At 34.0% G+C, this 27402-nt stretch overlaps 1 protein-coding gene across 1 annotated transcript in view; it reads left to right on the top strand.

The window, feature by feature from the left end:
- The window catches only part of LOC136041409 (mucin-2-like), a 105611-nt gene that overhangs the window by 42941 nt on the left and 35268 nt on the right, over positions 1-27402 (top strand). The window contains exons 9-11 of the mRNA XM_065726064.1: positions 7246-7401; positions 11849-11961; positions 24811-24931. Of these exons, the coding sequence (XP_065582136.1) occupies positions 7246-7401; positions 11849-11961; positions 24811-24931 (390 nt within the window). The remainder of the gene's footprint in view (positions 1-7245; positions 7402-11848; positions 11962-24810; positions 24932-27402) is intronic.

Here is a 27402-nt window from a genome sequence, read left to right as displayed (position 1 = left end):
AATTTTTAAAAAATTATTTATTTTTTCCTTATTTTTTTCCTTTTTTAAATTTTTTCTTTTTAGGTTTTTTCTTTTTTTTAGCTTTTTTCGCGCCATATTAGCTACGTGCCATGGTAGTTGTGTCCCTGTGTCCCACCTGTGAATATAGATAGATATATATATATATATATATATATATATATATATATATATATATATATATATATATATATATATATATATATATATATATATATATATATATATATATATGTTTGTAAAACTTGCGAATATACAACATTCTTTGCTGTCCCATTGTCTGTGCATATAAATAGATTGTCTGGTTTACCGACTCTTGAACATGCAACATATAATTGTCCATGGGAAAAACAATCCATATTCAGATCTATACCTCATTATTATAATGATTGCCCTTGAGCTTTGTTGATGCTTATTGCTAATTGAACATTCCCTGTGTCCCGGTCGTCATTTATATATCTTCCCTGTGCCCCCGGCGTCCCCCTTGTAGTTGTGTACCTGTGTCCCGGTCTTCATTTATATTCCCTGCGTCCCGGTTATTATTTGTGCCCCCGTGTCCCAGTCTGTAATTTTTCTTTGAGTGTCCCGGTCGTCATTTGTGTCCCGGTCTGTAATTTCGTCAGTCGACAAACATGACTTCAGTTGACAAACAACTTCATGACGGCATAATGCTCAATCCTTTTAATAACGTTAGTCGACACACAAACATGACGTCAGTCAACAAACAAACAAACAACTTATTTATATATATATATATATATATATATATATATATATATATATATATATATATATATATATATATATATATATATATATATATATATACATATATATATATATATATATATATATATATATATATATATATATATATATATATATATATATATATATATATATATATATATATATATATATATATATACATATATATATATATATATATATATATATATAGTCAATCAACTAAATATTCTAGCGTGCAATCTTCTAAATTGCAAAGGCAAGTTATCCTAGGGGACTAGGGGACAAGTTATCCTAGGGACTATAACTTAGAAGAAAAAAGATTTAATGCTAGTTTTAAGCTTAAATTAAGTATACCAGAAATACTTATAATATATATATATATATATATATATATATATATATATATATATATATATATATATTTATATATAAACAAATAATAAGTTAAAACTTTTAATTGGAATACATTTTTTTCTTAACTTTATTTCTAAATTCTTCAAACCTTATTTGTCATTAATTGTCTTTTCATTACTATTCCATAATTTTATTCCTCGGTAAATAAAGAAGAATTTAGACCTTGTATGGCAATTGGAGTAGACAGCACCTTGCTTTTTCAAGTATTATGATTATGGCAATAACACCTAACCTGAAACATACCTGAGAAGCATAAAGGCAGAATGTAATTATGATACTTGAACATAAATAACTTGTGATAAAAATCTCGTAAGCCATCAGCTGGTAAAAAAATTTTTGTCTTCCATACTCCAATATCACAAGATCACTATAAGATTTATTGCAGAGTAAACAGATTATTTTAGAGAACTCAGATTTTGATTCAAAAGCGACGGAAATATCCCTCACCATACCGAAGAGCAATATAAAGTATACTGATGTATTATAGAGCAATACAACAACCTTAAAATGCAATGAGGGACAGAGTGCGTGAGTTTTCTAAGGATTTTGATGCTCCATAATAAAATCGCTGTCATGTTCCCAGCATGATTCCTGTGCGACAAAGTTTCATCCAATGTATTACCTAAATACTTGACACAAGACTTCCTTTCAATCATACCATAACTGTATTTTAATCGAGAAATCCATGGATAATATTTAGCTGCTCTCGAGGATATAATAAAACTATTCTTAGTCTTTTGAACTTTTAGTTTATTTACGCTTCTCCAAGTTGAAATTATGTCTAACGATTGTTTACTTAGTTCAAGTAATCCCTTGTTAGTTCTTGCAAGACAAACAAGCGACGCGTCATCGGCAAACATCGATTCTGTCGCTTCTTGTGGATCATGGAATTCACTGAAATTGTTTTTGATGTTAAACATGGCTTGACTTTGGTCATTTACATAAATTAAGAATAATATTGGTTCAAGAACAGAGCCTTGTGGAACTACACTTGTATTAGGATAGCTTCATGAATGCTTTGAGTCAGTATTAACATACTATAGCCACCCTGCTAAAAATGCACATAGAAAGTTAAGCCCCTGACTTCTTATGTGATAAAACTTAAACTTTAGAAGCAGAAGATCATGATCTACTGTGTCGAAAGCTTTAATCATATCTAAAAGTATTGCTTTTGACCCTGTAACCTTTATTCAGTGCTTTATTGACTACGCTGCTTAAATAGGCAGCCGCTTGTCCGGTTGTAAAACCATGTCGAGATCTGAGTTAGATAGGATTTAACAAATTGCGATGCTCTAAGTGTGCATAAGACGGGCAGCAAAGCACTTCTCTAAAACATATGATGGTACAGGAAGAACAGAAATTGACCTATAATTGCTTAAATTTTTTTGTCTCGCCACCCTTATCAACAGGTGTCACACGAACCACTTTACAACAAGACGGGAAGAAACTCTCTTTTAAAGCAGAATTAATTAGGGACAAGGGTGGCTTCTGGATTTGTTGCAGATTAAATTTAACCGATCTTACCGATTTGACACCATTACCAGAGGCATTATTTTTATTTTGCAGGTGACCTGTTTCATCTCACTTAATGATACAGGTTCTGAATACCTCAGATCCAAAACCAGATCATGGGAAACCTCAGATCCAAAATGACCAAGGTAGTCAAAAACACTTGGATTATATAACATCGGATAGATTCCTTCAACAACACGCTTTCCTATCGCTGAGAAGTAATTTCTGAATACGTCTGAGACATCATCGGTACTTTTTGGCATTTCCCCTTCTTGGTTAACTATTTCAAGTGGGATTGTTTTCGTTGGCTGCTGAAGTACTTCTTTAATCATGCGCCATGTTTTTGCCGGGTATTCCAATGCTTCCTCAAATTTCCTTGAGTAAAACAATATCTTTGTTTTACTTAATAATCGATTAAGAGCATTGCGTACAGATGATGCAGTTGGTACAAAAACCTAGAAAATCATTTTTTTTAACATGTCTGTGCACAATGAACATAATAATTTCTTGTTTGTATAATCGATTTTTTTTTTTTAATTTTTTTATTTTGATCGTACATCTTTGATTTAGATGGATTAAGCGCTGAATTAAAGCATGAGAAAGCAAACTTAAAAAAGTCACAAACACATGGAAAGAAATTTACCCTTAGCTAAAATTCAAATCAAGAGAGAAATCCTTTAGCAGACATTAAAAATCAGAAAAATCTTTTACCAGAAACTTCAAAAGAAAAAATTGCAGAAATTTCAAACGAAAAAAACTCCTTTAGCAGAACTTCTAAACAATAAACAAAATTATACAGCAGAAATTTCAAAAATTCAAAAACATATAGAGGAAATTTTCAAATGTGTTTGTACAAAAATAAAAAAAAGGGGAAAATACTAAATGAATTTTGAGTTTCTTGAGTTCAACAAATCTTCGAACTCAAGGATCAAGGAATGTTAAACACACAAACATGTGCAAGTGAAAAGAAGCTTTCGGGTTTCTTTGCTGCTTCGAACCACCACAATGGATCCCTGCCGGTGCTTCAATGGTTGGGCGTCCCTCTGAAACTGCCACAACGTTGGGATGTCACATCATTCCGCCCACTACTTTGGTGAGGTCTTTTTTCTTGGGAAAGTGTGTTTATAACACCTTTTTTGAATTCTTCCATTCATAATTTATTCAAGTTCAAGAAATCAATATTTCAAGAATTATTTTCGTATGTTCTCTGTTGTTTCGTTTGACTTACAAGTGTAGTTAAGAATTCCCTTATTACGTTTTCAATTTTTAAAATTTCCGCTAAGTGATGTTATCTTGTTTAAATTTATGCTAAAGGTTTCTTTTTCGTTTGAAATTTCTGCTAAAGGTTTTTACTCGTCTGCGTTTTCTGCGAAAGGGCTCTTAAATTTTTGAAAATTTCTTTCCTGGTTGAAATTTCTGCTAAAGGCTATCTTGTTTGAAATTTTTATTCGTATTGTTATTTGTATGTTTCTGTTAAGGATTTGGGCATGTGTTTCCCTCAAAGCTTTTCTCATACTTTAAATAAACACTGCCGAACTAATTAAAAGGTGTAAGATTGAAACCAATAAAATGAATATATTATAAAATCATAGTACAAAAAAGGTAATATATAAGTTCACTCTTACAAAATCATGCTGAAAAATTGATTATCTAGGGGTCTATGGTTGCTTCTCCAATGATGTTATATTTTAAAAATATGATGCGGTATGTTTAGTTGTGGTTTTTCATGGTTTCATTTATTGGTGCTTACCATATCTATTCAAATCTTGGCTTGTTTGAAAGTTATGACTTCATATGATTAGTTTTGCTGTTTCGTGTTTAAGTTGCCTCTGCTGGCTTTCTTAACATTCTGAAGTTGCCTTTCTTGAAAGGTTCGACAAGTTTAATTATGTTATTTCATAGTTTCTGTGGTAGATATCTTCAGAGGCACCATTTGGGCCAAATCTTGGGGTGGCCATGAACTCCTTCTGCCCCCCCCCCCGATTCACTTTGTGTCGCGTAAGAAAAATCTTGGTTTTGGCAGCACATTGATCGAATATTCTAAGTAAAAATGCATTTTCAGCCCCCGTGTGTTGCTTGGAAACGTATTGTAACCAAATGTGGAACTCATCCACGCTGACCTCTAAGATTAATTATAACAATGAAGAATACAATCAACGAGGTTAAGTGATTAAACTGAAAGTGGAAAATTCAACCAGACTACAGGCTGGCATTCCTCAGAGAGAAACTTTCTTATTTAAGTAAATAATATGTCGGTGAAAGTAACCTTCATTGTTATGCTGAGGGTTGTAACCAAAATCTCAGTGTCCCTTCAGCAGAAATCTTTCAGATCAAATATATTTACAAAAAGGAAAAACATAACAAGAAAAAAAATAACAACATTCAAGGTAACAAGGGGAACCGCCGAGCTTTCATCTCTGCAAAATCGTCAACAAGCTGGTTGTAGTCCAATTTCTTTACTAAATCCTTCTCTGCAAATATCAAAAGGAGGTGACTGAGACGATCATTTCCTGTTGTAGACCTTACGTAGTTTTTCGCTATTTCTAGGCTAGAAAACAAACGCTTATTGCTCGCTGTTGTCTCAGGAAGTGTGGCAGCAATGCAAAGTACTTAATTACATCTGAGTAAGCCACTGGTAATGCCTGAAGATGGTCGACAATGTATAGAAAGTTTTCCGGCTTTTTCTCCTCATTGAGCAAGAAACACTTGGCAATACCAGCTTGAGATTCGAGAAAAATGCTGTAGATATCCAGCTCGCCATAAAGAGAAGAGAAAAGCTTGAGCAGCTCTGTGTCCATAAACTTGGTTGAGCTTGGATCCAAGGCTTCGAGCGTACTCATCACTGGCAAGTTATCTGTGAACATTCTGTCAAATTCGACTAGTAGACGGTCAGAAGTTTTGAAGTATTCTTGCTTCATTTCATCCACCAAAGTAGTAGTCAAATTACCAGATTCGATGAAATTTATTCCTAGCGTCAAAGTTGTCGCAAATTGTTTCCGATGCTTGGTTATCCTTCGAATTCTTCAAGGTCGTCCTTTCTGACCAACACAGGAGGGTCTAGTCATGGATCCATTCACAGCAGGTGCTTCAATTTCGAGTTCTGTTGCAAACTCTTTAGCCTTCTTGAAAAGCGATACAAATGAAGCATCTGAACGCAGGTCGGTGAGTTTGCTTCTTGTGGCTTGAATCAGGGTGCGCGATCGAGAAATGACCAAGTCGACGGTGACGGCATGGAGTTGCTGAGACAGTGATTTTGTCGCTCGCATAATTGCTTCTATGTAGTGTGATTGGAAGATAACAAGGAATGATTCCATCAAGAAATGATAGGCCAGGAACTGACCTATTTTAGTCCATCAACTTAGAGGAATTACTGCAAATATTCAGAATTTATAATATTAATATAATCATCAAGGAAACGAGCATTTGCCAGAACTTGAGAGTTAGATTATGTATCTAACCCGCTTTCAAAGTTTACAATGGTTAAAAGCAAATAGTTGTATTATTATGGCCGGCAAAGGACCCTTTTTGGTGGAAGCTTGGGCCCCCTGGAAAATCTGGGGTGGGCATTTGTTCAGAGGCAAAGCTATAGCGCTGCCAATAGTAAAGGCCATGTGGCTTCATTGTTATTTTTTTTTATCAGAGGTACTTTATATGGAAGGAGTGGTCACATAAATTTCGGAGGGGAGTCAACCCCTTTTATGCTATATCTTTATTGTATTATTATAAGTCAAGTTTCCAGATTTTCATAGTTTTTAAGACGTATGTGATTTTTGAAAGTTTTCACTTAACCAATTTAACAAATCAACTTTCACTTTTGCCGTTATTAGTGCTTTGTTGCATTATAATCTAACAGTTTCAGTTAATAATTTATAGACAAAACATAGGGGTTTAACTAGCTTTTCAATTGAAAGTAAGGAGCAACATTAAAACTTCAAATGAATAGGAATTACTTCGTACAGGATGGAGGTCCATCCTGTCTTCAACATATCGCTCTTTACACTTTTGGGGGATGCTTACTCCCCACTCTGAAAACAAGGTACATTCTTTCAGGCTCATGCTTTTGGTGGGTAAAAGTAAGTTTTCTCAATGTTCCGTTCTTGGAATCATTATCAAAAGACAATTCTTTTTATATATATTTTTTTCAAAATTCCGTTTTTCGGAGTTTTGGTTACTATTGGGATGAGATGCTTCTTAAATAGAGTTTGTTACCATGAACTGTTGGATGTAATAATACTCAGAAGACTACCTGGAACTTTAAGCAATTTAATTGAAAAACCTTTAGCACATTTATGTTCTATATTCGACTAGTCAGGACTTATTGCTGCCCCTTCAGTTTTCTTTATTTTTGTCTAAATTAAATCAATACCACACCGTATAATAGTATCTTCCAGAACATCAGTAATTTATCTACAGATTTTTTCTCAAATATCTTTAATTAATTCTCTTTAAAAGCCACCTTCGCTTTCACTACTTCCCTCTAGTTCTCATGGGACGAATAAAATAGGTCGCGTTTGTTTTTACTTAACCTGTATTTATATGTTATATTTGTAGACCCTGACACTTTTGAAGATGGAATTTATTCTGGCGTATTGATACCACCAAGTGGCTCATTATCAAGCGGAACATATTCAATAGGAATTGAAGCATTATCAGAGGAAAACAGCTGGTTAATCGCAAGTGGAGAAAAATCTATTTCAGCCGACCAAAGTAAGAAAAAATCCACTTTGCTAACCACAGTATCAAAAGAGATACTATTTAGAAAATTAGATGCTGTATTAGTGACCATTAATGATCATAAATACCGATAGTGCCATGCAACACTAATCCTGTTCCCCTCTTTTGGTTCCATTCGTGTAACAAGGCCCAGCGCACAGAATTTGGTCAGTGAGAAACAAAAAAAGAACAATAAAAGACATTATTGCAACTCTATCATTAAAAGTCAACCTCAGTATTTAAAAAAAATGAATTTGTGAAATAATAATTCGGATAATGAAGAAAAATATAAAGAAAAACATAAAAGGAAAATTTAAAACCAGGTGCATAATATTTATTCCTTGTAAAAACTAGGAACAAAAAGATGGAATATACTATAAATGAGCTAGAGCACACAAACAACTGACAGTGAGTTATTGATACAATTGAGAAGACACAACTTCTTTTCGTTTTGGTTTATATTCAATTTATTCACAATGTGATTTCAAATGACAGACTTTGAATTTCATACAATGGGTTCATTATATAAAACAAATCATGAACTTGAATAAATATTTAAAGTACCTACAGCTGTCATTTACCACGCCCGGAAAAAATCTGGTTTACTTTATTTCTCTAGATTTTCTAACCCACTTCGTACAAAAAAAAAAAAAAAAAAAAAAAAAAAAAAAAAAAAAAAAAAAAAAAAAAAAAAAAAGGAGTTGGCTAGTGTTTGCTCCTGGAATCTGAACAAAATGCTATCGTAAAATAAATTATTTTCTTGCAATGCAAAAAAAAACTGATGAGGTTTTCTAATTTTAGATGTTTATTTACTTTTTGCACCATGTCGTGGTAGATTATTGACATAACCATACATCTACCTAAAATTGTCACTAAAATTTTTCTCTTCATGAAATTGAGAAGCCAAAGGGGAACAAAGGTAATTAAAAGGATTGAGGAAAAATAATGGATTTTGAAACACTCTACCTAAATAAATGTAGAATATGTGGTAAAACCAAACAATTCGTGGTAAAACTTTGGACTTGGGCCAAAAGTAGCCCAAATTCTAGAAAAAGGAATTGAATTTTTATGCTAAAAAAAGGTAACTTCATAAAAAAAAATGCTACACAAAAAGTCGCTTCTATATACATTACAAAAGGCTGGAAAACGTTCTCACGAAATCGGAAGGATTTTTTGAATCCCAAGCATATCACCTATATCTACTTTTCAAACCACCTGCGTTAAAAGCCCAGATAAATAAGAACCTTCCAGCCAGGTCCTTCAATTAATCATGTTTGAGTTAGACAGCTTGTTGTTGACAATTAAAACTAGGTTTTTTTTTTAATATTGTACTTCAATGTAATATAAGAGATGTTTTGTCGGAAGACATATTTCTTGTCCCACTGAGAACTAAATTTGGAGGAATAGCTTTCCAACACCACAAAGGGATGATTGCCAACAACCAAATTACCAAATTTTAACTGCCTAATTTTCTTAAAATTGGTCCAATTCTGTCCCTCCTCTCTAAAGCCTTGCTGTGTGCCTCTTCTTTACTTGTTCCAAAAGAAAAGGTAAAAGTCTTCTTTATATTAATTGACCTTCTTTTACTTAAATTTTACTACTAACTTTTAATTTTTTTTTCTTCACATTCTTTTTATTTTTAGAGTTTTACAATTTATTCCATTACCCTTTCAAAATTGTTACCATGCAACATATTATTTTTAGACCAAATATTTAAATTCTATAGTGAGTTTAACAAAGTTGCTTTTCTAGATGTTTTCAAAATTGGGCTGACCTCCCCTTCCTCCCCCCTAAAAAACATTAACATTAATTGGGTAAACATTCTTTCAAATTAATAATAGTCTACTCTTTCACAAAGAATGCACAAAGCCTTCTTTTTGATGATTTTACACCATTTTTTTATATTTCTCGCTGACTTTGAATTTTTTATATTCTATTTATTTTCTGGTAAACTTATAATATATTCTACAGTCAGAAAAATGCCCCCTCTTCACTCTCTTTTTTCATGCAGTGTCAAATATTGTTCTTTCTGTGATTTGCTTAAAAACCACATAAAATTTTCAGTTGCGTTTCATTTTTCATTTTCATTTGAGTCTCAGACTTCCGTTGAGGGACTGGAATTCTCCAGAGGCTACTACTATATTATTTGATAAGCTTCAAAACACCACCATCCTCCTATATCTTTTTTATACCTAACTGTAGCTTTCAACATAGTTCCTTTGGTGAATCTCTCAAAAAACTCATAGCCGTGGTCTTGAATAAGAATCTTATGAGGAATCAATATTATTTTTAACTTATTCCTTTCCTAAGGCATAATATATGTATCCACCTAAATTTGAGAGGTTGTCACTTGTGGAGCGTTTTTCTGTTTGCCAATCTCGGATACCTATGCTACAGGAGGGGCTAGACACTGCTAAAGGAACTTCACGAGAGCTAACTCTAAAATGCCATGATAAATCTGGAATCTATGAGGCTATGGTTTAGTGTAGTGAGGCAAACTTGTTTCAAAGTGACGTATAATACTCAAAAAGAAATTTGTAAGACTTCTTGGTCGTACTGAACAAATAATGTCGAAGAACTGTCCAAAAACAAATAAAAAAAACCTGTATTCACAGGTGGTAGGAGACATGGTAGCCAAATATCAACTTACCTGAACCTCTTTACTCTCTGGATACAATTTTTCATCTTACTAGAACCTTCAATGATTTTCTTTCAACAGCCTTATCTGCCCTTTCCAATGAAGCTGTCAACCCTGCACAAGCATGAAAACAGGTTTCTTAACCCCTTAAAAATTAAAAATGGAAAGCATAGATTTGAAGGTGATTGTCCCGTTTCTCTTACTCCTACATTCTCGAAACTTTATGCAGGATTCCTTGCAGACTGGGTTACGTAACAAAGCACCCTTAACGACCAGGCACAATTCTTGAACTTTAAATCCACTTCCCATTCCCTTTTTAGTTTTGTGGATACCATTGGAGAAGCTTTTAGAAAACCTATTACTGGTCTAAATTTAACTTTCATTGATCTCCAAAATATAGTTTATCTTCCTAATCACACAATATTAGCGGAAAAGCTTGTCAATCAAAATAACATAAATTCTTCCCTGGCGACATTTGATGCATACTTCTCAAATAGATTATAACTTTGAATCATTACTCCAATCATTTCCTTGCCCACAAAAGAGTACTCCAATGTACTCTCCTATGATCTTTTCTCAGTCATGATTAAGAACCTGGATAAGGCATTTCTTAACAGGTATGACTTTTTGACAACCTTACGTCCATTGAAACTTGCTACAGAAATTTATTGGATTAACTCATGAGCATCCTCAATGACATTGCACAAAATGTCTCGAACTTTGACATGACAGCAACCCTTCTAAATAATGCCAATTTTTTTCCTTAAATATCTTTCCCGTTGTATTCATCCCTTTCCTCTTGAAATTTCTTTGTACTCATTTATATTACTTGACGTCACAATCTCTTCTAACTTAAAGTATGGTGCTCATGTTAAGAATATAATCCACATTGCTGATGCATCTGTCCCCCTCCTTAAGTTTCCACACCCCTTTCCATTCTTTAAGAATTTTCAATTCCTTTGTCTGTCTTAGTCTTGAATTGACTTGTCCAGTTTGGTACTCTAACATTTACAGGGAAGAGTTTGATAAAATTAAATATATCCAAAAAACTACGAATAATTTTCTAGTAATTTGAAGTCTCATACTCTCCTCAAAAACTCTGCTTTTGAAAAAAAAAAAAACTATGTCAGAAACGCTTGCGTACGGGAGAGGTATAATGTACTCGGTTTCTTTAATTTGCATCGACAAACCATCGCACAGAGCAAATTGTTTATAAAGTCCCCCTTCCTTCCCCCTCCCCAAGAATATGTCCTCTTTGGGCCGTTTTCAAGTATGTTCCTACGTAGGCTGTCTAATTATTGTTTTGTTTACTTGGTTTTTTCTTTCTTTTCAATGTTTACTTTAAATTATTTAATTTATATTTATTCAATTTTTATAGTGTTTTAACTGTATCATCAATTTAAAATGTTAGGACTAATATCAGTTAAATTATGACTAATGCAATGAATTTTTAGTTGTTTTTGTTTAATGGGATATTCTTCTACCAGTCTTTTAGTGTTTTTGCTTCTCATGATTTTTCTTAGCGTGGTTTTATTTATTGACCCAGATTTCCAAATCCGGCCCTTCGAGGTTTGTGATAGAATTTCTTGATATAAATGTCTTATCCTGTCTAATAGGCTCTGTCTGAGCTTTATGAAGAATTTATTATAAGTATTCTTTTTACAGAAGACTTTATATTTCGGATATGTAGAAATTATTGTCATTCTTTTAAATTTGTTCTGGTTCTACAGGACACTTAGACTAGATTTTGGGCTCTGTATACCTGAATTCGGCTGCAGTGACCACGTACTTCTAATTTTACAGGTCAGATATGCTGTGGCTCATCATTCCCAACCAGCAGTTCAGTTTTGCCTTCTGGATATCGAAGGTACTTTCCTGACCTATGGACATTTACCGTATCCTCGTTTACTGCCAAGGTTTGTCATCAAACACATTTTGCTTTTTCAGATTACATAAAAATCTAGTTTTTTTAACTGAAAGTAAGGAGCGACATTAAAACTTAAAACGAACAGAAATTACTCCGTATATGAAATGTTGTCCCCTCCGCAATCCCTCGCTCTTTATGCTAAAGCTTTTAATTGTTTTAAAAAGCAGAATTGTAGTAAAGAGTCAAACTTTAGCGTAAAGAGCGAGGGATTGCGGAGGGGACAACCCATTTCATATACGGAGTAATTTCTGTTCGTTTTAATTTTTAATGTCACTCCTTACTTTCAGTTAAAAAAACTAGTTTTTTTTATGTAATTTCTGAACGTTTTTGAATTAATGCATGTTTGATTTTGGCTCTCCACACATAAATTATTAAAATGAAACTTGCGTATTAATTTCTTTTTTGGCTAAATGGCTTTCTCTTAGTTTTGATCAGACGATTTTGAGAAATAAGGTATGGGGATGGAGGCCTAGTTGCCATGCAATTTTTCGGTTACATAAAAAGGCAACTATAAATTTTAATTTTTAACGAATTTTTATTAGTAAAAAATATACGTAACCTAAGAATTAACTTACGTAACAAACTTTTATATTCTTAAATCTTTATTATGTATATGAGGGGGTTTGTACCCTCGTTAATACCTCGCTCTGTACACTAAATCGTAAGTTTTGTGCCAAGTCTTTAAGAATGACCCCTGAATCAGAAAGGCCGTAGAATAAATAGTTGAAATTACTAAAAATACTATAGCATAAAGAGCGAGATATTTATTTCCTCCTAAATACCTCGCTCTTTATGCTAAAGTATTTTTAGAACCCCTCATATGCGTAATAATCTCTGTTCGTTTTAATTTTCAATGCTACTCCTTACTTTCAATTGAAAAAACTTTTCCATGTTTATTTTTTCATTGTTTTTTTTTTATAGTAATTGTAGAAAATCCTGCGCCCTTTTCATTGAATTTCTGTTCCCCCCTGACATATTTCTCCACGGAAAGATCCTCCCACATAGCCAACTCCCCTCAACCCCACCCCCAAAACCAAAAAAAAAATCCCCTGAAAACGACTTTACACTTCCCATTGACCATTATTATATGTAAACACTGGTCGAAGTTTGTAACTTGCAGCCCCTCCCCCAGGGAGTCTGGGGGAGTAAGTCATTCCCAAAGACATAGTTATTAGGGTTTATGACTATGCGAAACAAAATGGCTATCTCAAAATTTTGATTTGTTGACTTTGGAGAAACAATGAGCGCGGGAGGGGGCCTAGGTGCCCTCCATTTTTTTTGGTCACTTAAAAAGGGCACTAGAACTTTTCATTTCCGTTAGAATGAGCCCTCTTGCGACATTCTAGGACCACTTGGTCGATACGATGACCCCTGGGTAAAAGAAAAACAAAAACAAAAAACAAATAAACACGCACCCGTGATTTGTCTTCTGGCAAAAAATACGAAATTCCACATTTTTGTAGATAGGAGCTTGAAAATTTTGCTAATGGGTTCTCTGATACGCCGAATGCGATGGTGTGATTTTCGTTAAGATTCTGTGACTTTTAGGGGGTGTTTTCCCCTATTTTCTAAAATAAGACAAATTTTCTCCGGCTCGGAACTTTTGATGACAAAGACTAAATTTAATGAAATTTATATATTTAAAATCAGCATGAAAATCCGATTCTTTTGATGTATATTTTAGCATCAAAATTCCGTTTTTTAGAGTTTCGTTTACTATTGAGCCGGGTCGCTCCTTACTACAGTTTGTTACCACGAACTGTTTGACATATTTTAATGAGGTGTTTTCGTCGTTCAAGTTAACATGGGCTTGGTATAGCGTAATCTAGTGGAAAGTGTACTAATCCCAAGTTATTGCAGCACAAAGCCACCAGGGCCCAACATAACAAAAAGCTAAATCCGTTTCTCGGCTTTTCCTCAATGGTCATTATTCCTTGAGAGAAAAGACATTGCGACAGGTCAGTTTAAGCAAAAGTACCCCAAGATTTCAAGTCTGTTCATTTTGACTCAGAAGGGACAATCATTATTATATGCATTAATACCGCCTCTTGTGTTCTTCTATTCATGATGTTTTTAGCTTCCCAAATTTACAACCATGTACAGAATGAAAAGATGTATTCCAAAGACAAAATTACACAAATCTGAACATGAAATAAAAGTTGTTTCGATAATTTAAAAGAAAATTATATAAGATACTAAGGACCTCAAAATAAAAATGATTTTGCCTCCTGAAGCGTGCTTTATCCAGGTCTGAAAACAACAATGTTCTAAGATTCTTCTTGGTTGTTTTCAAAATTAAAGCCCTAGTAGGGCAGTAAGACATTTTTTTTTAATATTGGCAAGTTGAACTGAGAAAAAAGATAAGCAAAACTAAGTTTTTTATATTGACCATACTTTTCGTCCAAAAGAAACCATACATTACAAAAGTCGCTTGAGTTTCAAAGACAACTAAACCTTCTAATGAAAGCTACTCTTTCTTATGTTGTTTGGTTTAATGTGTTTTGAGCTTATTTTTTCTGGTTAAAGGGACGAACCTTCTTAAATTAATTTCTTACCTGATGCTACCAAAAGCCACATAAATAAAAAGAGAGGTCTTTTTTCATTGCCAATTCGATGTTTGAGCTTTCTTAATAACTTAAGACGCATAAGGTTGTGTAGTTTTCAATTCTAATAAATAAAACAATCAAATTTTATTTTCATTGTCCTTGGTACTTTAAAGACTTTAAGCTATAGTGCTGAAAAGAAAAAAAAACGAAGCTATTTTCAGTTTAATGACTAATTTGTTGATTAGTGTCATTATTAGAATTATTTAAACAGTCCGAAGTTTTCTCACTCTTAACTTTCCTTGAACAAAACCTTGCATTGTACCCACTTATTCTAATACACCTTTGGTTGGGAGAGTAGCTATTGTTTTTAAATGTGAACTTTTGTAATTTAAAATTTCAAAATTAGGCGAAATTCGTATAGATTTGGCACTAGAGGTCTAAACATATGCTCAAAAATACAAGTTTTTTCTTTTGTTTTTTTTTTCTACTGCAAAATTCTAGTTCAGGTAAACATAGAGGTATTGTTACAATTTAGTACCCATTTTAACTATTTTGTGCCAAAAAAAGGGGCCAAACTAATTTCAAGTTCAGTATTCTTCCACATACTAGGTAACTGGGGTTCTGGTACCATAATGATCATAAAGTATTAGGCTGGTGTATGCTAGCGTATGTCATTCAGACTATAGGAATTATTATTACCAACAGTTTGCAGACTTCATTGTACTAATCTGAGCGATTAGAATTTTCTTTTGTTTATGTTCTATATTCTGTAGTTAGACAGCAAGCGCCAGAAAGAGGGCAAGTTGAGCTTACACTTGAGGGTATGAAGATATCTAAATATTCAAGCGTGTATTCTTAGATTAATTCTTCATAGAAGGATGATGATATTATACTAGGTGGCAAAAGTTATAAAGACATCTTTGAAAATATTTCTTTGAAAATATGAGGCATTATGCCTATTAAGTTACTTAAGCTGAAAGCTGTTATTATTTCAAGATGTTGTTTATTTTTCTTTCTTTTTTCCTCATGCTACTTCATACGAAAGAAGTAGTCATAGAAAACTTTGAAGGGGGATAATTTAGCTGTAAATGGAAAGTTTTGGTGTCCTTTTTAAGAGTTCAAACGTTATTTGAGGTCATTCAGAATCCCCCCGTGTCTTTTCTAGCAGCTCAACTCCCCCTTGACCCTCTGATGACATCAAACCAAAATTTGAGAGATTCAGTTTGTTCAAAATTGTCAAAAAGTCCAATAGATGTTTCTCTAAGGATGAAATAACGCAATTAATTACAATCGTAAAAGCTATAAATTAAAAAAAAAATGCCCATTGCTTAGAAAGAATGGTTGTGAATAAGGGATTGGTGCAGAAACTTAGTAGGCCACTTATTTGCATGGAAATGAAAAGTTTTTTTTATTTTTTGTAAGTTAGAAGTTATAAGGAAGATACATATTTTCTAATCAAAGAATTTTTTTTCGGCTTATATGTATATAAAGAGGGTCAAAATACCTAGGAATGGATATTCCAAGAGAGTCAACCGATTTTTTATTGTTTAAAACCTGAACCAAGAGATTCAGCCCCCCTCCTCCATCTTAAGAAACACCTCAACAATATGTGAATAAAACTCAATGACTTGACGAGGACACTGCAGTGAAATCCATGATCAATAATAAATTTTAGTAAGATCAGTAATTAGCTTTGTCTTTTCCTTGTAATTCTAGGTTGATGATTTGTAGATGTTTCATTATGGCCACTAAGAACATAGTCATTAATCCATTTATTCTCTTTCATTCCAGGTTAAATGAAAAAAAAATTATCCAGTTGAATTTATTAAGCACCTTTAAACTTAAAACGAACAGAAATTATTTCGTATATGAGGGGGGCTGCCCCCTCCTTAATACCTCAATCTTCATGATAAAGTTGATTAGTATTTTAAAAAAACCTTCTTATTATAAATGAACCGTCCTTTTGTTTAGTAGTCATTCTTATAGGATTTGGACAAAAATCACACATTTGTGGAAAGAGCAAGGGTTTGATAAGAACCCGCCCTATACATGGAATAATTCCTGTTCGTTATAAGGTGTAATTCTTCACACGTAAATTTGAGTTGCCAAAGAGGTATTAAGACAAATAAAAAGAATTTCGGATGAAAATTCTAATAAATTTTACCGTGTAAGAATTCCCCTGGAACGTTCACCCCTCCTTAAACTGTCCTCTGTAGAAAACCCTGCCTTTCTGAAATCCCCTCGCATAAAATGTATGCGTTTGTCCTAGAAACAAAAACTATGTGTAGACATTTGACAAATTTTATAACTTACAGTCTTTCCCTAAGGGGCCCTCGGGATCATGTTTAGTTATTGTGCCTTCCAACTATATTAAAGAATTGGTTATCTCAAAGTTTAAATCGGATGACTTTGGGGGAAAAGGGCATGGAAGAAGGGCTAGTTGCCCTCCAATATTTTTGTCACATAAAAAGGACACTATAACTATTAATTTACGGTCAAATGAGCCCTCTCCCGATCTTCCAGTACCGTTGGTTCGATACGATCACCCCTGGGAAAACAAGAGCTAAGAGCTTATATGGCTTTTTTGACAAGGCAAGAAGAGCTAAGAGATCATATGGTGTGAGCTCTAGCAAAATTCTGTGAATCAATAGATTGATTTAAAAGGAAAATAAGAGGCTTAATGCCGGTCAGGATTTAAAATAAGAGCTCTGAGTCACGACGTCCTTCTAAATATCAAAATTTATTAAGATCCGATCACCCACTCGAATGTTATAAATACCTAATTTTTTCTAATTTTTCCTCTCCCTTTAGCCGCCTAGATGGTCGAATCTGGGAAAATGACTTTATCAAGTCAATTTGTGCAGCTCCCTGACACGCCTACCAATTTTTATCGTCCTAGCACGTCCAGAAGCACCAAACTCGCCAAATCACTGAACCCCTCCCCCCAACTCCCCCAAAGAGAGCGAATCCAGTACGGTTCTGTCAATCACGTATCAAGGACATTTGTTTATCCTATCCACCAAGCTTCATCTCGATTCCTACACTCCAAGTGTTTTCTAAGATTTCCTCCTCCAACTCCCCCCAGTGTCAGAAGATCTGGTCGGGATTTGAAATACGAGCTCTGAGACATGAATTCCATCTAAATATCAAATTTCATTAAGATCCATCACCTATGCGTAAGATAAAAATGTCCCAATTTTCACGTTTTCCAAGAATTCCGGTTTACCCCTCCAGGTCCCCCCAATGTCACAAGATCTGGTCGGAATTTAAAATTAGAGCTTTAAAGCGCAAGATCCTTCTAAATATCAAATTTCATTAAGATCTGGTAATCCTTTCGTAAGTTACAAATACCTCAACTTTCAAAATTATCCCCCCCCCCCCAAACTCCACAAAAGAGAGCAGATCCGGTCCGGTTATGTCAGTCACGTGTCTTAGACAGGTTTTTATTCTTCCCATCCAGTTTCATCCTGATCTCACCGCTTTAAGTATTTTCTAAGGTTTCCGGTTCCCCCCAACTGCCCCCCCTCAATTACGCTGGATCCGGTTGAGATTTAAAATAAGAGATCTGAGTCACGAGTTCCTTCTAAATATGAAGTTTCATGAAGATCCGATCACTCCTTTGTAAGTTAAAAATACGTCATTTTTCTAATTTTTCAGAACTAACCCCCCACCTCCCCAATAGAGCGGATCCGTTCCAATTATGTAAATCACGTATCTAAGACTTCTGCTTATTTTTCCCACCAAGTTTCATCCTGATCCCTCCAATCTAAGCGTTTTCCATGATTTTAGGTTCCCCCACCCCAAGATCCCCTCAGTGTCACCAGATCCGGTCGGGACTTAAAATAACAGCTTTGAGACACGATATCCTTCTAAATATCAAATTTCATTGAGATCCGATCACCCGTTTGTAAGTTAAAAATACCTCATTTTTTCTAATTTTTCAGAATTAGCCCCTCCCCCCCAACTACCCCTAAGGGAGTGGATCCGTTCCGGTTATGTCAATCATGTACCTAGGACTTGTGCATTTTTTCCACCAAGTTTCATCCTGATCCCTCCACTCTAAGTGTTTTCCAAGTTTTAGGTTTCCCCTCCCAACCCCCCCCCCCCCAAAGTCATCTGACCTGTTTAGGATTTAAAATAAGAGCTCTGAGACACGATATCCTTCTAAATATAAAATTTCATTGAGATCCGATCGCCCGTTGTTAAGTTAAAAATACCTCATTTTTCTAATTTTTCAGAATTAACCCCTCCCCCCCCTTAACTACCCCAAACAGAGCGGATCCGTTCCGGTTTTGTCAATCATGTATCTAGGACTTATGATTATTTTCTCCACCAAGTTTCATCCCGATCCCTCCGCTTTAAGTGTTTTCCAATATTTTAGGTTTCCCCCTCCCAACTCCCCCCAATGTCACCAGATCCGGTCGGGATTTAAAATAACAGCTCTGAGACACGATATCCTTCCAAACATCAAATTTCATTAAGATCTGATCAATCGTTCGTAAGTTAAAAATACTTCAATTATTCTGTTTTTTCAGAATTAACGGGCCCAAGACCCCCCCCCCCAGATGGACAAATTGGGAAAACGATTATTTCTAATTTAATATTGTCCGGTCCCTGATACGCTTGCCAAATTTCATCGTCCTAGCTTACCTGAAAGTGCCTAAAATAGCAAAACCGGGACCGACAGACCGACAGAATTTGCGATTGCTATATGTCATTTGTTTAATACCAAGTGCCATAAAAAATGGGCATCCGTGATGCCAAAAGGGAGAGACTCAACAATGACTGGGGATATTAAGTTGAAAGTTTCAGTGGATGGCGAGGGGGATGATCAATTGACCAGAGCACATTTGGGGGATGTTTAGCCAAAAGTTACCACTATTGCTGCTATTATGACTGATATGACTGCAACTTCTACTTATGTTAAGGATATTTAGGTGAACCTTTTAGGGAGCATTTAGGGGATGGTGAAGTAAATAAAAAAATATTTTGCGCATTCGGTTTACCAAAAGGATACATGAACAATTTCTCAGGAATAGTTTAGATCACTAAGTTGGAACTTTTAGGGCATGTTGAGAGAGATTTTTAACTATCCATAAGGCACTCTCAGCATACTTCTACTACTACTACTGTTGTTACTTCTGCTATTATTACCATTATTGCTACAACTACTACAACTGAGGCAGGGGTAAGAAGAGCTACAACTGAGGCACGGGTAAGAAGAGCTACAACTGAGGCAGGGCAGGTGAAAAGTGTGGTGTACTTTACTGAAAACAAATACAGTTTAAGTGTTTTTACTTTTCAACTTAAATAACTCCAAAGGTATTAAGACTTTAAGAAGTAAATATTTGTGTCTCTGTGTGTGTGTTAAACTTTCAATCCTCGTTCATTTGTTGTTTTGTCCTATAACTAAATAAAAACACACGTTTTTTAACTGGAAGTAAGAATCAACGTTAAAACTTAAACAAACAGAAATTAATCCGAACATGAAAGAGACTTTCCCCTCATCAATTCCCCTCTCTTTACGCTAAAATTTTTTAGTACTGTTGAAATGATTATAATTCTATTTGTACGGCCCTTGTGTTTTAGGAATCGTTCTTAAGGAATTAGGACAAAAGGTCAATCTTTGGAGAGAACAAAAAATAAAATAAATAGACAAGCATCCATGATCTTTCTTCTGGTAAAGAAAAATCCACATTTTTGCAGATGGGAGCTTAAAACCTATGCAGTTGGGATCTCTGATATGGTTTTTTGTTTTACTTTTATTTTCATAATAAACAAAAATATAAACTGTTTCAGATATAAATCACAACGCTAGGGAAAAATTTTAATTTTGCTAACGTGTAGGATTAACAATATAAACATTCTTAAAAGCATCCTAAATCAATAATAATAATAAAGAAACAACATAAATGTTCCTAGACGCATACTACACTAATTAAAACAATAATGAAAAAAAGAAAAAAGACAATGACCTTCTCTCAAACACCCCCAGGGTAACAACCATCACCCACTCTATAGAATGTCAGTAACAATGTTTTCTTTACATTCACGCACAGCAAACTTAAACTAGTAAATAGCTCCAATCTTTTGAAAGCATCACTAGCTTTTCAAACAGTTCGTGGTAACGAACTGTAGTAAGGAGCGATCCGGCTCAATAGTAACCAAAACTCTAAAAATTGAATTTTGATATCAATAGCTACATCAAAAGAATCGCATTTTAATGCTGATTTCAAATATATAAGTTTCATCAAGTTTAGTCTTAGCCATCAAAAGTTACGAGCCTGAGAAAATTTGCCTTATTTAGGAAAATAGGGGGAAACACCCCCTAAAAGTCGTAGGATTGTTTGACTCTGCCACAATTCTACTTTTTAAAACAATTTAAAGCTTTAGCGTAAAGAGCGAGGGATTGCGGAGGGGACAACTCATTTCATATACGGAGTAATTTCTGTTCGTTTTAAGTTTTAATGTCGCTCCTTACTTTCAGCTAAAAAAATTGGTTTTTTTTATTTAATTACATATAATAATGGTTATTGGAAAGTGTACAGACGTTTTCAGGGGGATTTTTTTGGTTTTGGGGGTAGGGTTGAGGGAGGGGGCTATGTGGGAGGATCTTTCCTTGGAGAAATATGCCATGGGGGAAAAAAATTCAATGAAAAGGGTGCAGGACGAATCTGGTCACGTTAGAAAAAAACGTCAAATTAAGAGCTTAATATACAATGCTGGGTGTTCGGAGCCTCTCTATTATGGAGTATAATTTGAAAATAACACAACTATACGAGCGATAAAACATATATACCACAACCATAACTCAACTAACGAAAGAACTGCTAAGAGATAACACAACTATAAAGCGAAAACAGATGAAGACTAACGGGAAAATAAACGAACTAAGAGGTGGAAGGGGCCCAGAGAAAAAATATAATCCTTTTTCAATTTTGAGCCTAACTTCCGCAAAGGAGTAATAATGTCAGAAGCCCCGAAATACCGAATTATTTTCTTTTCAAACAGTTCGTGGTAAGGAACTGTAGTAAGGGGCGACCCGGCTCAATAGTAAACGAAACTCTAAAAAACGGAATTTTGATGCTAAAAGATACATCAAAAGATTCGAATTTTTAAGCTGATTCTAAATATTAAGTTTCAATTAATTTAGTCTTTGTCATCAAAAGTTACGAGCCTGAGGAAATTTGCCCTATTTTGGAAAAAACGGGGAAACATCCATTAAAAGTCACAGAATCTTAACGAAAATCACACTATCGCATTCGGTATATCAGAGAACTCTATAGCAAAAATTTCAAGCTCCTATCTAAAAAATGTGGAATTTTGTATTTTTTGCCAGAAGACAAATCACGGGTGCGTGTTTATTTATTTATTTTTTTTTTTTTTTTTTTTTTCCCAGGGGTCATCTTATCGACCAAGTGGTCCTAGGATGTCGCGAGAGGGCTCATTCTAACGGAAATGAAAAGTTCTAGTGCCCTTTTTAAATGACCAAAAAATTGGAGGGCAAATAGGCCCCCTCCCATGCTCATTTTTTTCCAAAAGTCAACAGATTAAAATTTTAAGATAGCCATTTTGTTCAGCATAGTTGAAAACCATAATAACTATGTCTTTGGGAATGACTTACTCCCCCACAATCCCTGAGGGAGGGGCTGCAAGTTACAAACTTTGACCAGTGTTTACATATAGTAATGGTTATTGGGAAGTGTACAGACGTTTTCATGGGGATTTTTTGGTTTGGGGGGTGGGGTTGATGGGAGAGGGCTTTGTGGGAGGATCTTTCCTTTGAGGAATATGTCACGGGGGAAGAAAAATTCAATGAAAAGGGCGCAGGATTTTCTAGCATTACTATAAAAAAAAACAATGAAAAAATAAACATGAAAACGTTTTTTCAAATGAAAGTAAGGAATAGCATTGAAATTTAAAACGAACAGAGATTATTACGCATATGAGGGGTTCTAAAAATACTTTAGCATAAAGAGCGAGGTATTTAGGAGGAGATAGATACCTCGCTCTTGATGCTAAAATATTTTTAGTGATTTCAACTATTTATTCTACGGCCTTTTTGATTCAGGGGTCATTCTTAAAGAATTGGGACAAAACTTACGATTTAGTGTAAAGAGCGAGGTATTAACGAGGGTACAAACCCCCTCGTACACATAATAAAAATATAAGAATATAAAAGTTTGTTACGTAAGTTAATTCTTAAGTTACGTATATTTTTTACTAATAAAAACGTTCGTTGAATATTAAAAGTTCTAGTAGCATTTTTAAGTAACCGAAAAATTGGAGGGCAGCTAGGCCTCCTTCCCCACCCCTTATTTCTCAAAATCGTCTGATCAAAACTAAGAGAAAGCCATTTAGCCAAAAAAAATTAATATACTGATTTCATTTCAATAATTTATGTGCGGAGAGCCAAAATCAAACATGCATTAATTCAAAAACGTTCAGAAATTAAATAAAAAAAACTAGTTTTTTTAACTGAAAGTAAGGAGCGACATTAAAACTTAAAACTAACAGAAATTACTCCGTATATGAAATGGGTTGTCCCCTCCGCAGTCCCACCCTCTTTACGCTAAAGTTTTTAATTGTTTTAAAAAGTAGAATTGTGGCAAAGAGTCAAACTTTAGCGTAAAGAGCGAGGGACTGCGGAGGGGACAACCCATTTCATATACGGAGTAATTTCTGTTTTAAGTTTTAATGTTGCTCCTTACTTTCAGTTAAAAAAACTAGTTTTTTTTATTTAATACTATTAAAGCATCGACTGATTTTGCAAATACTAAGCACAGCGTCATCCACAAAAGAAGTAATACATCTTGCAGATAAAAGCGCATCATATCCACGTAAACCAGATAAAGTAAATTGCCCAGCACAGAACTTTGAGGTACACCATACTTCACAGGAAAAGACGATGATACTACATCATTTAAAACGACTTTAATAGACCTACCGTAAAGATAGCTCTCAAAACATCGTAGACAAACCCCATTTATTTTAAGATTTCTCATTCGATGAAGCAATACTTGGTAGTCAACCGTGTCAAACGTTTTTTTAATGCCAATGAAAATAGACACAGGTACGTTACCTGAGTTTAATGCACAGTTAACACTTTGAACCAGGTGTTGTAATGCGTACGCAAGATTGTGTAATTTTTTATAAGATCCTTTGATTCCTAGGGGATATTTCCCCATTTTTTGAAAATCAGGCAAATTTTCTCAGGCTCTCAGGTTTTGAAGGGTAAACTTAACGAATATTGCATACTTGGTATCAGCATATAAGCCAATTTTTTTTATATATCTATTGTTTTAAAATTCAGTTTTTTAGAGTTTCAGTCACTATTGGGCCGAGTCACTCCTTGCTTAAAATTTGCTGCCACGAACGCTTTGATCTTGGTTATGACACTTTTTTTTCGATATTAACAGAATAAGAGCGCTCAGCCCGAATGTTTTCGATAAAATAATTAATGTGTGTTGGTCTTCAGGGGGTTTGGAGGGTACTCATTTTAGTTTCTGCTCATTTTTAGCTTTTCTTGGTTATAATTTCTATTTTTTTTTACTTTCGCTTATTTATTGATGGTGATTTGTGTTATTTTTACGCTTGAAAAATTAATTGACTTTATTTCTGCTTATTTTTGGTTTAGTGTAGCTCTTTATTTTCAAAAATTTATTTTGTGAAAAATTTAATATTGATTAGGAAAATAGGCTTAATCAAGGGGCAAAACTTGGAGTAGCTAGCAATGGTAGGGCAGGTATTTTTGTCTTAATTAAAGTATCTTCCCTTGGAAAACTACCTCAGAAGGTAGTGTAATGCTAATCCCAAACGAAAAATAATTATCTCCTCCCTCCTCCTTGGGTAACCACATATTCCCAAGGAATAATAAATACTTTCTCAGGTGCATACTTTAAGGAATGAAAAACAACGACGCAACATTCGGGTTATGATAAATTACTTTCAGTAATAAAAGGAAATTAAACTTAGAAAACGATTCAATCTATCATATGGAGATAGAAAGTGACTTAAAACTTAAAATGAACAAACAAAAGCATGATAGGGGGTCCCAACCCTCGTCTCAGCAAATGTAATTAGCGAATAATTACCATTAAGTTCTCACTATCTAATTCATCTAAAATAAATATGATAAATATATCCTTTTGCCCTGGACACAATGAAGTTTTCTGTATGACTTTTTCTTGCGGCGTTTGGTGAGATATAATTTAATGCTTAGATTTTTGCAAAAGACAAGCAGTCTTAGATTTTGAAGGATTTTCTGCCAGTTTTATTCTATATCATTCTAGTTCAAGCCACCGAAGATAATTATTTCAAGTTTGACAGTAGAAAACGCTGCCAAGTCTGATTTACAAGTAACGATGGAATGGATATCCCCCAGAGGGAGTGCGACCGATGATACAACAGCAGGTACTTCCCCTTTCTTCTTTCTATATATAAAAAATTAATTATTTTCTAAGTGAAGTTGGCTATGGAAAAAAAACATCCAACCCATACGCACATTGACTTGATCATTAAAGATATCAGTTACAAATGCCTACTGCACTAAAAAACGGTTTTATTATATTTTGAAGAATTTTCGCACCAAATTCATAACAAATATTTTAAATTTCGCTTAACCCCAAAAATATAGACATTAGCTTAAGCTGGAACAAGAAACAATTGAAATATAATAACTAGTGTTTAATCTACCTAGGAATTTATCTCTGAGGGAGGATTTAACTACGGAAGATCTTTTTTTAGAATTTAGCATTTGATACCATTTTGAGTCTTTTTTAGTTTTTAAATTCTAAAGATACGAAAATTTCATATAAACCCAAATCCTTCTCCCCCAAATTCTTAGTTAGGTACCTTAAATAAGATGGCAGCGAAGAAATATATAATAGCAATTTTGTGTGGACTTAGATTAATCATAGGGAGGGCATTTGGACGGTATATGGATAAAAGAGCTTTATATGGTAAGAAGGCCTATTGTTTCTTGAAGCTATTTAAAAACATTAGTTTTGCAATACGTAATCGAATAGTCGGGCTATCTTTCCTTTTTTTTGCGAAACTATGTTATCTCCAAATAAATCTTGTCTGTTTGTACGTTACCAGGATTGTTGCCACTAATCTACCTTTACCTTAGAAAAAGGTTGTTTTACCACTAATGAGGTTAATTTACAAGACTGATGCTTATCTACCCAAGTTAGCAGGGTAAATACGCGGCAAAATATAATTATATACAAACTTCCGAAAAGGTAACAAAAATAATTAAAAAACAGTTTATTCCTCGGGACTAAGCCTATCAGAGGCAATTTATTCTACGGCCTTTGTGATTCAGAGTTCATTCTTAAGAAATTGGGACAAAATTTAAGCTTTAGAGTAAAGAGCAAGGTATTGACGAGTGGGTGAACCCCCTCATATGCGTAATAAAAACTTACGAATGTAAGTGTGTTATGTAAGTTAATTCGTAAGTTACGTGTATTTTTTACAAATAAAAACGTTCGTAAAAATTTTAAAGTTCTAGTTGCCTTCTTAAGTAATCAAAAAATTGGAGGGCAACTAGGCTTCCTCCCCCGCTCCTTTTTTCTCAAAATCTTCCGATTAAAACTATGAGAAAGCCATTTAGCCAAAAAAATAATAATATGTAAATATCGTTTTAATTATTTATGTGCGGAGAGCCAAACCAAAACATGCAATAATTCAAAAATTTTTCAGAAATTAAATTTAAAAAAAAACAAGTTTTTTTAACTGAAAGTAAGGAGCGACATTAAAACTTAAAACGAACAGATATTACTCCGTATGTGAAAGGGGCTTTTCCCCCTCAACGCCCCACTCTTTACGCTAAAGTTTTTTACTGTTTTAAAAAGTAGAGTTAAGAGAAAGAGTCAAACTTTAACGTAAAAAGCTGGGCGTTGAGGAGGAAAAGCCACTCTCATATACGGAGTAATTTCTATTCGTTTTCAGTTTTAATGTCGCTCCTTACTTTCAGTTAAAAAACTTGTTTTTTTTTATTAAATAAAGAACGATCAAGAATTAAATAAAAAAAGACAAGTTTCTTTAATTGAAAGTAAGGAGCAACATTAATACTTAGAGCGAACAGAAATTATTCCGTATATGAAAGGGACTGTCTCCTCCTTAATGCTCCGCTCTTTACGCCAAAGTTTTACTCTTTCTCTCAAGTCTGATTTTAAAAAAGATTAAAAACTTTAGCGTAAAGAGAAGAGTATTGAGGAGGGGACAGCCCTTTTATATACGGAATAATTTCTGTTTGTTTTAAGTTTTAATGTCGCTCCTTACTTTCAGTTAAAAACAATTGTTTTTTTTTATTTAATTTGAACTATTAAAGAATATTTGCTATTTTTATTCGTGGAGCAAAAGAGTCTCAATTACTTTTCTTTCTTGATACGCATATCATTAATATAGGTTAAAACGGGTTGAGCTTCGAAAATCTAGTTTTCTTTCCTTTTTTTAGCCTTTATGAAAAAAAAATATAAAAATGAAAAAATTTCAATATTGTTTTTGGTCACGAATGTACCGTTCTGTATAGGTTCAGTTGTCTGTCTATTATAACAAACGTTGTTTTACACGCTGATTTCACCCCCTAGTTATTAGTATATGATATAACTTAGATATTCACTTTGCTGTTTGTATTGTTTTTGAAGCATGTCTTTGCAAGCTTAGCCTTTGGAATGCTGTTGATCAGTTTTTCTGTTTTTTTATTTTAGCGAAAAATTTTCTTACTGACACAAATAGGTCAACATTAAGATCTAATTTCGATTCTTAAAATCTTAAATCAAGAGTTAGTGCTTGCCAATTTTGCCAAGCTTCTAAAATACCTTTACACTAGGTAATGAATCATTAAAATAGATAGCATTTGCCAGTTTCTTCTCTGAAAA

The sequence above is a fragment of the Artemia franciscana genome, unplaced genomic scaffold (genome assembly GCF_032884065.1).
Source record: "Artemia franciscana unplaced genomic scaffold, ASM3288406v1 PGA_scaffold_218, whole genome shotgun sequence".
NCBI lineage: Eukaryota > Metazoa > Arthropoda > Branchiopoda > Anostraca > Artemiidae > Artemia > Artemia franciscana.
Note: the sequence above shows the minus strand (reverse complement) of the source record. Positions and strands in the feature narration are given on the sequence as shown.